The sequence below is a fragment of the Culex quinquefasciatus genome, chromosome 1 (assembly GCF_015732765.1).
Source record: "Culex quinquefasciatus strain JHB chromosome 1, VPISU_Cqui_1.0_pri_paternal, whole genome shotgun sequence".
In the NCBI taxonomy this organism is placed as follows: domain Eukaryota; kingdom Metazoa; phylum Arthropoda; class Insecta; order Diptera; family Culicidae; genus Culex; species Culex quinquefasciatus.
In genome coordinates, this window is record NC_051861.1 from 21,604,769 (window position 1) to 21,618,410 (window position 13,642).

The 13,642-nt window shown below is 38.5% G+C and overlaps 1 protein-coding gene and 1 long non-coding RNA gene across 3 annotated transcripts; both read right to left on the bottom strand.

Annotated features, from left to right (window-relative positions):
* Positions 1-2,297: 2,297 nt before the first annotated feature.
* LOC6046156 lies at positions 2,298-3,062 on the bottom strand. Its single transcript, XR_005276794.1, has 3 exons — positions 2,988-3,062; positions 2,780-2,918; positions 2,298-2,614 (listed from the first exon to the last, which is right to left on the bottom strand). It is a non-coding gene; the product is annotated as an uncharacterized LOC6046156 (long non-coding RNA).
* Positions 3,063-4,089: 1,027 nt separating this feature from the next.
* LOC6046155 (RNA pseudouridylate synthase domain-containing protein 1) lies at positions 4,090-10,092 on the bottom strand. Of its 2 annotated transcripts, none has more exons than XM_038248341.1 (4): positions 9,166-10,092; positions 7,768-8,008; positions 4,755-7,666; positions 4,090-4,686 (listed from the first exon to the last, which is right to left on the bottom strand). In XM_038248341.1, the coding sequence occupies exons 1-3, from the start codon at positions 9,400-9,402 to the stop codon at positions 7,245-7,247; spliced, it is 900 nt and encodes a 299-aa protein (XP_038104269.1). In that variant the 5' UTR covers positions 9,403-10,092; the 3' UTR covers positions 4,090-4,686; positions 4,755-7,244. The 2 variants fall into 2 exon arrangements, with proteins under 2 accessions (XP_038104269.1, XP_038104268.1); XM_038248340.1 differs by having other exon boundaries at positions 7,768-8,011; positions 9,166-10,089.
* Positions 10,093-13,642: the final 3,550 nt, after the last annotated feature.

Below are 13,642 nucleotides of genomic sequence, written 5' to 3' on the forward strand. Positions count from 1 at the left end.
TGTGCAGCTCACAATGCCTCACCTTTTGGCTTTCACAGATCCCCAAAATTCGATTTCAGTCCTGAGATATTCAATAAAAACCGAAAAAACTCCATAAATTTTTGTCACTTTTCATATGAAAGAAGTTTCAATCCTGTTCGTGCTATCTTGTCACAGCCTGAAAATTGAAAATTGCGACAATTGGCCAAAGGGATTCCAGGTCAGAACGCAGGAACGCAGGACACAGGAACGAGCTCGACTACCGTACACATTTTCAATTATTACTCGGGACTCCAGCAACCAAATTCAACCTAACTCCAGGACAATGCACAGAATGGTCAACCAAACAAAACGTGTTTGTTATTGTTTACATTGCGTGCTCTCGTTTTTGTTTATTCAAGGTCAAACATTGAAACGCGTTTTTCTCGGAACGTCAAAAAGCGACGTACCGTAAACTGGGGTCAATCGGGACACATGGGGCGAATTGGGACAGCAGTTTTAACCATGTTGGAGCAAAATATTTTGATTTTTTGGCTGATTTTAGCGTGACATACTATTTGGATGAAGCCTTGTATGTGGTAAGCTGTTTCACTGAAATGAAGTGTACAGTTTATAATTTCTCATAATTTCGTAGCCGGCCTATGGACAATGACCCGTTAAGTTTTACAAACACAAGGAGGAAAAAAATCGAATAAAAAAACATTTTAATCAGATGATAGCATGCACATTTCGAAATTGATTGCATTTGATCTTTATTTTTACGGTACACACAAAGAAAAAATACTCTAAATTTAAAAAGATCGTCCGTTGCATTAAAAGTTCGCGTTGGTGAATATTCGTAGAAAGTTCAAACTTTTCAATTTAAAAGTTGGGAAGTTTTTGATACTACTATGCATTTATGCAACAAAATCGTTGTATTGGTAAAAGTATTTTACTTTTAATTGGAAAAGAAACCTTTTATGGCAAGAATACACAACATTTAGCACTACAGGGATAATTTCAGAAAAATGTGCTTGGTTTTTTAAACTTATTTAAAAAAAATTAAACTGTATGTTAAAAAAAACATTTTTTTATTGTATTTAACGCTTCTCCACTAGCTTCTGCTCAAGGTAGGCCAATATTCGAGTCCAAGCTGTACCGATTCATACGGTACGCCACCGGTCACTTCGGAATTCCCCAGGATAGAGAGCCTGGAGCTTATTAGAGAACGGACATCTCAAACCAAAAGTACCAATCGAAACACGAAAACTGTCAAACGGAGGTACCAATCGAGCATAAGACAAAGGATTTTGCTCGATTGGTACCTTCGTTTGACAGCAACATCTGCGCTGACCACCTCCGATTATGTAGCTTTTCGTCGTCCTCCTCTTCGTCGGATCCTTCTCCTCACCGTGAAAATAAACTTTCTCGTACTTGTCCAAAAACCGGAAGTTAATCTTCTTCAACGCAATCTCGTTGTTCACGCAACGCTTCGGCAGCGCCATCTGCTCGATGATCTCGCCCAGTCCTCGCGGGAATTGACCTTCAATCACCAATCCCGGGCCACCACCACCGAATACAACCGGTGCGAATCCACATTCCTACCTCTCATCTTACAAAAACAAACAAAATCAATCACAAACCCCCAAAAAAAAACCAAGCTTCCTTCTTACGCATTCCGGCCGTGGAACAGATGCAGTTCCTGCAGGAAGCTGGCCTTGTCCTTTTCGAGCACTCGACCTCGTCCCGCTCCTGCACCACCCTCCTTCGAAGGCGTTCCGCTGCTGCTGTTTGGCTCACGAAGGTTTCCACGTCCGAGTCCTGGCTGCTGCCGCGGTCGGCTTTTCTTTGCGTCCTAGACACACCAGCACCACCGGAACCACCAAAGTGTTTGTTTACATTTGCAACTTAGGCGTACACGGTTACACGAGAACGTCAAAATGAAAGAAATATAACAGTCGAATTAAAAGGAAAAACTTTTAAATCAGTGAGCAATGAGATTTTCAAAAACTGTAGCAGTAAAAGTTTTCATTTTCAAAACAAGAAAATCACTTTTAATGTAGCAAATTTTAACAACTTTTTAATTCAAAAGTAAGTTACTTTTGTCATTACCATAATATTTTTTTGTGTGTAGTTATTAGAATTTGCTCGTTCTTCATAAACATATTTTTAAGAATAATGAGAATTTTTAATATATTTGTATAGCACAAAAAATGCATTGGCTTGGAATTTCAATCATTTTTAGTTTTTTTTATTGTGTTCCGTGATTGTTTGAGACAACTTTGTAGTAAAGGGGAGGTAATCTTTAACACAATTCAGCAAAAATAAAAAAAAACAAATTCTGAATCGTACACCACTTTATTCCAACGTTTTCTAGCCGCACTTTACATCCTCAAACGTTAAATGTTAACACTTTAAAGGACATTCCAGGTTGTTTTTTCTCTTGCCAATCGCCCCAAACACTGCATCGATTTGTGTTTTCTCCTCCGCCGTCTTTCGAAGGCCATAACCTCCAAAAGCGTCTACCGTTCTAAAAGGACTGGAACCCGAGCTCACGGACTTAGGCCTGGCCCTTGTATTCCTTCATGTGGGACAGCACCCAAACCGGGTAGGTCAACACACCGCAGAAGATGACCAGTCCGTGGGCAAATTTTTCCTGGATGGTGGAGGAAGAAAAGAATAATTACGTAATGTTTTTTTTTTATAGATTTGCCTGAAACTTTGAACCTAGTTTGGACAAGTGAAAAGGCCGTCATTATACTGAATTTAACGTAATGAATATTGAAATAAGATTGCAACTTTCATGAAAAAGGACACTTACACCCAGCGGAACGCGGACTTGCGGGAGTCCGGGAGTGGTCGATCCGAAGCCGCGTCGTGGGACGAGCGCGGTGCGGGCAATGTTGGCCAGACGTGGGGCGTTCATGGTTGTGAAATTTGGAAAGTGTACTTTAGAAGAGCTGTTAAAGAGGGTAAAATTAGTTAAATGTTGTAGCAAATCGAAGAAATTGTTGCAAAACTATTCTCACCGATCTGAACGATTCCGTGTGACACCAAGTTGTGTTGGAAAAACTGGGATGGAGAAAATTTTGACATTTACGTGACAGGCGGGTTTGTTTTGAAGAGATGCGGTAAAATTTGGCGGGATTCTTTATCTTTACATTATAATGGGAGCGTTCTTTTATTACGTAACGCAAAATTTGGGATTTTTGACCCCCTCCCCCTTTGTAACAAATCGTAACAGATGAGCAATCCCCTACCCCCACTGTAACGCGTAACGCAAGGTCTTTTTGCAAATTTTTATGAGTGCTTATATGAAAATTTTGCGTTACGTAACAGAATTTTTCAGCACACCCCCCCTCCCCCAATTTTCGTAACATTTCGTAACAGACACCGACACCCCCTCCCCCCCCTAACTGCGTTACGTAATAAAAGAACGCTCCCAATATGAGTCGTACATCCCTCGTTCACACTAAAAAATAACACAAAGGATATGGTCAAATTACGCTAAGTTTGACTTGATCATGATTTTAGGCTTAATTGTGTTAAGGTGAAACGAGAAGATATATTGACACTACGACTCGAGTTAAAAAAAAAAGATTACGGAAAATTCAGACACTTAAGAAAGTTCTGCTTTTGGCAGACAATTAATAAGACGAAAGCAAGCAATCCGTCGAGTTAAGAAATTGATTTCAGTTGAACAGAAGATATCTGGCGTCCCGTTTCGCCTTAAGCGTAATTTTATGCAGCTTTTAATGCCTTACCTATTGGCTTTGATTTCAATGCCATTACTCCGTGTAATGTTGTCAACATTGTTGTCACTCTTTATATGAATTATAGCTCCGATCAGATCGTGCTATCTTAACGCACCCTGCAATTGCGACAAGTTGCCGATGGGAATTTTAGTCAGAGGCCGTTTTGTCACTGAAGGTTCGCTGATTACATTTTTGATTATAACTCGGGACTCCGGGAAGCAAATTCAACCAAACTTCGGAACAACGCAAATAATTGTCAGTCAGTCAGTAAAAAGTGTTTGTTATTGTTTACATTGCATGCTCTTGTGTCAAAAAGCGTCAAAAAGCGACACGTCTTAAGGAATTCTTCATTTTGGTCTCTCGTCTTAAAGCGCCATTTTTCAATGATTTCAAAAAAGCAATATTTTATTTCCTGTCTCATTCAATAATATTTAAATAAAACGCTGCTTGATTTTCTTGTTTTATACAATCTTTACGTACAATTGTTTGTTGGTTTGTAACGATTACTCTATTGTTTTTTTTTCCTGTTTGCACCACACCGGCGTATCGCGTCGTACTCGGTGTGCCACACAGGCTAAAAGATTGGTTCCATTTAACAAATGTTTTTTTTTCGGTCTGTTTGTGTGAGGATGAGATTGTGTTAGTGTGTGTGTGTCTCTGAAATGTACGTGTATTGTTGGAGAGTAACAATTAATAGTCTCATGTGACTGTGTGAAACGCAAAACCACCGCAAAACACATTGAACCGAACCAAACGCGGTGCAAATTTAGAGAGAAACTAAATTCCGTAACGATTTTAACTGCTCTAGCTAACCCGAAACTGCCGCTTTCGATTCTGTCCCAAGAAAAACTTAACATTCCTGAGATTTCCCTCGCGTTTGACGTTTCAAGATTCTTGTAAAAAGAAGAATTAAGATGGCAGTGTGGCAAAGAATACACGAACATCGGTCAGTTTTTGTTTTGGTAAGAACATGCTGAAATGAAAAGATGAAACTTTAATATTAATCTTCATGTTGAGTAAAAAAAAGCATTTGAAACTTACATTTAACAGTAAACCGTTGTCACCGATCCTCCCGTTAAAAGTCGTTGTTTCGCCCCAAAACGGAAGAATCCAAAATAGTATTTACCCTCGTCTAGTACATGTTTTATATTATTCAAGCTCTCATACTTAGCGGCAGTATTGCGGATCAAGCCTAATTCAATTTATAGAAAAACTGCTCAAAAAACAAACTAACAAGTTGGATTAAAGCTGTTGACATCTTTATCAAATTGACTGATCTATTGTTAAGTGAATCATTTTTACTTATAACTTGCTGGAGAACAAAATATCAGCAAAACAGTCGTTTCTTAAGTCATATCGAGAAACAAGTTTTAAAACCTACTTATCAACTCAAGTAACAAACTTGTTGCTATGCAGTTGTAGCAACCACTGTGTAACTTTTTTCGGTTTAACGAAGATTATAAGAACAGCTGTTCAACTTGTTTGCTAGCTAGGAAACTTTTATTTTTGCTGGCTGATCGAAATTAACAATTTGACAAATTTTTAACAGTAACAGTCGATTACATTCAAAATTCAGCAATTTTTTAAAATCTTCTCTCTCGATATGTCTTTAAGTTAGAAACTTTTTTTGGAACACAATAACCGATAAGTAGAACAGTTTAAAGATAACATTTCATATATGTAACGTAGAGAACCATGTGTGCTTCCCCTGTTTTTCGTATAAGCCGCCTGTTTGAAGGAAATTTTACAAGTGGAAAAGAATAGCTCTGACTATAGACTGGAATTTTCTTTACATTATACTTTTTTTTCTTTTTTGTCGGCCCTCCCTGGTGGGGCGCAATTTTCTCACGATTTTTCGTATCAAAAGTAGTGCTGGGCGATATTATCTGCGATTGTAGTTTTAGTTTGTTTTTTTTTTCTCTCTTACTCCTCCTTTTCTGCTGCTGTTGCTGCGCGCGCGATTATTACTTAGGTTTATTTTTAAATCTAGACTAATGAGATTTTTTTTTTCTTTCGCGCACTATTCAAAAGAGAGGTGCAAAAATTCGTACTATAATGCTTTCGCGCGAAAAATGAAATTTGTTTATTCTTTCTATTCTCTGTACTCTGTGTTAATTCGGCTGTTTTAATTCTTTATGGTTGGCGGCGCGTATTAAAGGTGATTTCTGTTCAACTTTTTTTTTCTTTTTATCGGAATGACTTTTTCGCTGCGTGCTCTGGCTAGAGGGCGCTGATTTTACGATTTAGTTGGGAAATTTGTAGCCACATAATTTTATTCAACACCAAACAACTAAAAATAATAGTGAAACTAGAAACTTTACATATTTGAGCCGTTGTGCAATTCTAATGAACTAAACCTAAAAAACGTTAATCATAAATAAAATTAAATAAAGCCAAACTCAAGCTCAACCCAATTCAAAGAATCATCTATGTGGTAAACTTAACTTAGTCTGGCCGCTTTAATGTTTTGGATGGTGCAATGACACACATCCAATTTTAAGATTGACAGGCTTCGTCTCCCTGCTATAAATGCAAACAACACACCCAGCCAAGCCTGCTTCGGTGGAATCGCTGGTGGCGGTTGGACTCACAAGGACTAGGTTTGAGCAGAAACTTGCAATAGAGACCACATATAACCTGGAGGTCGTTAATGTTGATGCATTGATTTTTTTTAAACATATGATTTGCTTATAGTACCTTTTCAACAAAAAAAAAAAAGAAAAACTCTAGAAATGTATTTTTACCAAATCATTGCGCTCAAAAAAATGTGTACTAATTATGCAGCTTTTCTACATGTTCTGAATATTTTTTTCGTGACCATCGCAAATCAACACCCTCAACTGGAATTCATTTTAAGTAGTAAATCACTATCTATTCTTGTATCTAGTTTAATCGGTATCAACTACGGATTCACGCTTCCCTTTTTTATGTAAATTATCTGGCCTTTTTGGTTGGTATTTAGTAAATATTTCTAAACTTCAACTAATAATAAGATCAAATGTGTAACTAGTTATAAGAATCTCATTAGTGTGAATGTGGCTGAACGTGGTTTGCTTTTGGGTTTTTTTTCCTTCGTTAATTTAGATTACTTGTTTTTCATTCTGGTTCATTCTCATTTACTCATTTAGTGTCCGTGTAGTACTAGACTATATTATATTTACAGTCTCTCGTATCCCACAAAAATGTGGGAAATCGGGTGTTTTTTTTTTGTATTTTCGTCACCTAATCGTCGCTAAAATGACTAGATTGTGTGAGTGAGTATGTGTGTGTGTCTGTGTTACCAGGTATGTGACATGTGGGTGTAAATCGCGCTGTGTTTGTATGTCCGTGTTTCAGTGTTCCATTGTGTGTTTGTGTGTTACTCCGGCCTCGATAAAGCCGCAAGGATCGCAGAAAATGAGAGAGTCGAACCTAAAGCGAATAGATTCGCGAGAACGATCGGATATTTACATTTAACCGCCGACGAAACTGCTCCAACCGAAACGTAAACGTGCGAGTTCTACGCGGGTAACTACATGGTTCCCACAAATGTTAAAAAGAATCTATCAGATCGAACGCGGTCCCAATGGCGTTCACCTGCTCGACCACCTTCCACTTGTACTTGAGGGCCTTCTCCGTGAACGGGTCGTCCGTTTGGATGTCGATGTTCTCGAACGAGTTGGGCAGCACGAGCCGGAACGCGTGCAGGAACATCCGCGGCGGGGACGTGTCGATCTTCAGGCTGTACGTGTAATCGCCGACGATCACGTGGCCAATCTGGGAGCAGTGTAGCCGTAGCTGATGCCGCCGGCCCGTGATTGGTCGCAAGAGCACTTTGGTGACCGGCTTGCCGTTGTAGTAGCCCCGGTCCAACACCAGCACCTTTGTGATGCTCCGGCGCGGATTTTGGCACAGCTCATCCTCCAGGATGGTGCACATCTTCTTGCTGGTGTCCTTGAAACGGATGTCCTCACCTAAAACGAGCGAACAAATGATTATCTCATTCAAGCTGATGTCATCTTTTCGTTTGCCAGCCCCCCATTGAAAGCCGAATGATGTCACGTCACACACTCACCGATGGCGATGTCGATCACCTCGTCGTCAAAATCCGTGTGGCCCCGCAGCAGTGCCAGGTAGTACTTTCGGGCCCGCTGCTCCTCGAACACCTGGCACACCTCCTTGCAGGCGTTCTTGTTGAGCGGAATGCACAGAATTCCGCTCGTCGCAAAGTCCAGCCGGTGAGCGAAGTAAAAATCGTGCGTCAGGTTATCCTGCACGTACTCCGGGAACTGCTTCCGCATGATCGTTTGGACCGTCTTCTGCAAAAGATGGGTGGGTAAGGAGTAGTGTTGAGGGGTTTGGCTTACGTTGTCGCTGGTATCGACTTGAGTTAGATTGGCATCGCTTCTGCTGGACTCAAACTTATCGTGACTCATATCATCACTAACTTCTCAACGGTAACAATCATGAGATTTTTGAGCACTAAGACAAAAATATTCAGAAAATAGTCTTGATAAAAGTCTAAGATGTTTACAAATCCCGAATTTTGCACAAGTTATTAACAAAACTGACTGCTTGATATCTAAAAAATATCTTTAAAATAAATGACCTTAAAAACAAATTGAGAATTCTTGTTATTAGTTGAGTATTAGAAAACAACAAAACTAGGTTTGCAAAGCAATTGAAAATATCTCGATGAGATAAAAGATATCAAACTCTTCCTAGGTATAAACCACAAGCCATTGATTTCAACTTCTCAATGAAAACAGATCCACGGATAAGCACGTAGTGTCTGCAAACGTACATAATATAGTGTTTTATTTATTTACTCGGCAAGCCAAAAATCTGTCTTAAGCTACAATTACTTTTTATATCACATCTTCTCCAATCAAGATACTAAAACTCGAGTTTACAACGTAAATCAAAATAGCTTTGAACTAACTCTGGTGGCTGTAGAAATATGCTTACAACTTAAAACGATGTTTTTTAACGTTAAAAGAGATTAATGCTCGTTTTGTTCCAAGATTTAGTTCCAACCAGTAATTTATCACCTCGACCAGTAACTTAGATCTAATGTGGGATTGCTAAATTTACTGTTGTTGGGCCTTTCTATTGACTCCGCATCCAAACAACGTTGTATTGAGTGATAGCGTGTTCTCAACGCACCACCAAGCTTCAACACAACTTTTGCGCCGGATCACGTGTTAGATTGCGTTGTAAATCCGCCGTTTTGTAGAAACTCATCCAATTGATGTGGTTGATAGAACTAGATTAAATATTACATCAACTGTCATTGTATGGAAAGCCCATGGTTACTACGATCCTACACATTCTCGCAAAACTGCGGCCCCCTCGATTGCGAGAGCAGTAAGTCAACACCATTCCGGTTATGTCGGCGCCACAGCTACTTCCGCCATCTCCTGCTCAAGTCGATACCGCGCTCGCTTCACATTGCATCGCGGGACATCAATACCTTTTTCGTGTCGTTCGAGTTTATCAGCAGGTCGTGCTTCTTGTTGATGACCAGGAAGTTCCCGCTGCTGTACAGCACGTCCACCGTTTCGTCCTTCTTCTTGTAGTTGTTACCCTCGCACAGGGACAGAATAAAGTTCACGAAGCGATCGCACAGCACCAGCAGCGCCTTGATGACCTTTTCCACAACCCCGGTGGAGAAGAACTGGACGATCCGTTCGAGGATTTCATCGATCATGATGGTGTTGGCACGGCCGGGACTTGGGCTTCCCTACTGATAATTCAAACGGAATCCGGATTCGCAGGTTCCACGGAAGTGCATTCGACAAACACAACCCAAAAATCCTGCCCCGTTTCCAAATTGGCCAACTTTCGTCCTCTGCCACTGCTGTTTTGCTCTCTCTCGCTCTCCCCAGCAAAATAAAAATTCGGCTCTCTCTCCGTTTTCGTCCTTTTTCCGTCTCTCTTCGCAGCGCCTAGCTCTCTCGCACTCTCTCTCACGGCAGGACTTTGCTGCAAAAATTATTCCACTAGCATCGAGCCGAAGGAAATTTTGTCTGGCGCTCGAGGACCCCAAAATCCTGGCAGGTTTTCGCACCGTTGGCCATCCGTTCCGGACCGTCGGCAATCGGAATCCGCTTCCCCGCCGTCCGAACTGTCATTCCAAGCCTGCTCGGGGGCGCAAGGTGCCGACCAGTGGGTCTAAAAAGGATTTTTCCTGCTGCTCCTCCGAAACTCTTTCTCACACGCGAGGCACCACACAGCAAATCACACAGGGATCTCACGACGACGGCCACACAGCCACGACTGCTGCAGTTCGCACGCACTGCTCTTCTGAGGGCTTCGCAGGTCCTTTTTGCTGAGCGACCACCGAAAACCCTTTTCTTCCACAACTGCCTCTCTCACTCTTTTGTACGATATCCTTGCTGCCTTTTGAGGCGCTGATGTCATCGGCAGTTTTTCCTCCTCTCACAGTTTTGACGCGTTCGGCGGGATTAAACTACGGACCTTCTTTATCGACTGGAGCTGGTTGGAGAAGTCGAAAATTACAAAAACAAAAAAAAATTAACTGCCGTAATTTCATAATCAAATAAAAATAATTGGATTTGCTTTAAAAAGAAAGGTATAGGATTTGCTGTTGAAAAAAAATCAAATCATTCACTCAACAACTTGGTCATGGTGGTCTCTATTGCCAGGTTGCTGATCTAGGTATTCAAAGTAGAGCGTCCAATTTCCCGGGGTTACAAAATTCCCGGGAAACGGGAAATTTTCAACAAATTTCCCGGGAAATCCCGGGAATTCCCGGGAAATTTGAAATTTTACGAAAATTATACAGATCCTGTTTCTGATAAATATTTTGCAACACAATTGTATACAACAGCAACTTTAATGGTCAAAATAAGTGTGAGGATCAATTAAAGGCTTGACTGTTTGTAAAAAATCATCCAATTTTGAGAAAATATATAAATTTCCTAATTTTTTTTATGCTGTCTTTATATCGTACCAAATCGAAAAAAAAAATTAATTAGTATTTTTTGTTGAGAAGTATTTTTTTAATCAACCATAAAATTGCTTTTAAATTTGTCTCAGTTACCATAAAATTGAAATGAAAAAAATCATGCAGAAATAATGTCTATCATGGCAAATAACTTATACCAGAACCAGTATTTTCGACATGTGAATAGATAGATAATCATTGGATTTGCTTTAAAAATCTATTTTTTTTAACTTGAAACACTATTTCATGAAATCACAACTGAAAGTTTTCAAATATATGAAGCAAGTTTTTGAAATAATGTTGCATTCTTTGGGTAAATTTCATATCATACGAAACTGTTTTTTACGATTTTTATGGTTTCATTTATGGTATGATTTAAGTTAAGTTAAATAATTTTTATAGTGTAGAAGTGGTTGAAATTAAACGATATTTTTTCATATTTAGCCCTCATACGCCCTTGGTAGCTCAAGTGCTTCATTAATTTATAACTTCAAACTGTAATTTCTCGAATACTTTTAAACAAATTCGTCTCGCACAAACCTTTTTAAGAAAAATAATCATATCAATTCAATTTTTATCGTATTTGGGGAAGGTTATCAAAATTGTTGAACAAATCTCAAATTTAATCTTGGCCGGAAGAGGTAAATATCTTATTTTCATATTATATAACAAAAATACTTTTAAATAGGTTGTCAAAATTAAAATAGTTAATATTCATTCCATAATAGCGTGATTTTTGTTTCCCAACATGTAAGAAAACAATATTTCTAGTTGTTTCTTCAAAACTCGTCAAAAACGTATATTATCTGAATTAAACCTTGATATGAAATTTACAGACAAGCTAATAAGTTCAATATGAACAGTAAATTGAAATGAATAAAATAAATCAGGTTTTCTAATTATTATTTTTTGTATAATTTTAAAACATTGGGGCCAAAAAGGTAGGCAAATGTATACTTCCGCTTGTATTTCGGGAATTCCCGGGAAATTTACAAATTTCCCGGGAAACGGGAAATATTTTTTTCCGGGAAATCCCGGGAATTCCCGGGAATTTTTTTCCCGGGACGGGAAATTGGACGCTCTAATTCAAAGCTTTGAATGGTGAGACAATCAAACGTAAAGCCTTCCAATTTGGGGTTTCGAATTGACGACCTTTGGATTGCGAGTCCAACTGCTGGCCAACGACTCTACCTAAATAAATATTTTTTGCAAAAGTTGTCACATTTTATCACAAGCCCATCTACCTATCACAACTCATCAATTTCACATGTGATATTTACCATGAATTCCTATTTTGTTGACAATTTCAGGCAAAATTTACCATTTCGGAACAAATCCGGTTCGATCCGGGACCAGGTTGTCTAACCGGGGGACACTTTTTGGGTAGTCACAACGACAGAAATATCTTTGCTTAGCAACTCAAAAGCTTCCAAATTGGTCCACTACAGCACGATAGCGAGTCCATGGTCTGATTGCATTTTACCCTCAATGTTTTGAACAATTATTATTGAGGCTAAAAACTTTGCAAAAAGTTATTTTTAATTATGAAAAAAAAAATATTGAGAAAAAATAATTTCTCACAATATTTAAACATTATTCAGCTGTATCTTAGCCCAAAGCAGTCCAATCAACAAACTCAAAAAAAAAAGAAAATTTCCAGGACATTTTCTCAATTTTTCGAATTTATCTTTTGCATGCATGCAATTACTTCGTGAAGTGTTTATGATTTGAAAAAAGTGAATAATTTTCTAAAAAAATATTTTTAAGATTCTTGTTACTTGTAAACTGTACACTTTATCAAAGAAAAAAGAATGAAATGTTGACTTACAAATTTAACATAACAAGTAATTTGTTTTTATTTGAATTGACAATATTTTCTTTTTTTTGCAAAAAAAAAAAGATTAATCACGTTTTCCCAAGAATCTGGCTGTTACAAATATTATTCATAGCTTTTGTCTCCTCCCCTTAAAATGGTTTGTCAAAGATCCCTGGTTCGATTCCCGATAGTTACTTTTTTTTGTTTTTACGAATGAACTTTTTTTTGAGGAAATCAACTTAAGGGACTAGTTCTCACGGCAATCTCTATTCTCTCGGCTCGAGACCATAATTCTCAATACGAGTGTTGCTGAGTTCTGGGAGAATGATTGCAAACCAACTGTACTAATGTATTATGCATTTCCATGACTTTGTGCGTTAAAATTGTAGCTTACTATTTATTTACTTTTTCAATTTTTATTTTATTTCTGTAGAAAGACCCCTAAACTACGCTTAAGTGATTTAGAATTTTTAAATCCAAAATGGCGATGATGAAGCATTGACAAAAATGCCTTTTGTAATTTAACAGGCAACCAACTATTCAAATTTGTCCAAAATGGGTTCGTAGAACTCGAATTTTATGATAAAAATAAGAAAATAAAAAAAAACATTTTTGGTTCATGATTCGATTATCAGAAGTCTCATACAAAACTTCGGATAATCGAGTCTGGACTGTACTCACATGCCCATTTTGTATGGCCAGCCCGCAATATTGTATGGCGTCTTGTATGGAAAAACTAATGGAAAATATCTTCTTTTGACGTTAGGGAAACTGTATATCAAGCATTTGATATTAAATGGCTTTTTTCACCGAGAGTATGTGAATTGCAACTTTACCATTGGATTTTTGCTGTATAATTTAACCTTTTTTTGCGCAGTATTCATTAGTTTTGCTCAGACCAGGGTTACCAGAAATTCGAGAAAAACACACGACTTTTTTGTACAATTATGGTTGAGGTTAAAAAAAAAGACTTCCCTCTCCAGACGGTTAAAAAATTACAAAATTAAATTATAAAAAAAAAACTCAACAACCACGAAAAAACATTCGTAACTCCCTTCCAAATCCCCTTGCAAATCAGATGACAGTTATCGGAACACACACACACACCATCCCATCCTGCCTACCACCCCCTACCCTGGTGTTGATGTGTGCGTGCACTCATTC

Bases quoted from the DNA above. Each gene is read 5' to 3' on its own strand.
- LOC6046155 (XM_038248340.1), bottom strand. From the start codon at position 9,402: ATGATCGATGAAATCCTCGAACGGATCGTCCAGTTCTTCTCCACCGGG. The intron at 8,012-9,165 runs GTATTGATGTCC...CATCTTTTGCAG, and splicing joins ACTCGAACGACACGAAAAAG to AAGACGGTCCAAACGATCAT. The intron at 7,667-7,767 runs GTGAGTGTGTGA...CGCTCGTTTTAG, and splicing joins GGTGATCGACATCGCCATCG to GTGAGGACATCCGTTTCAAG.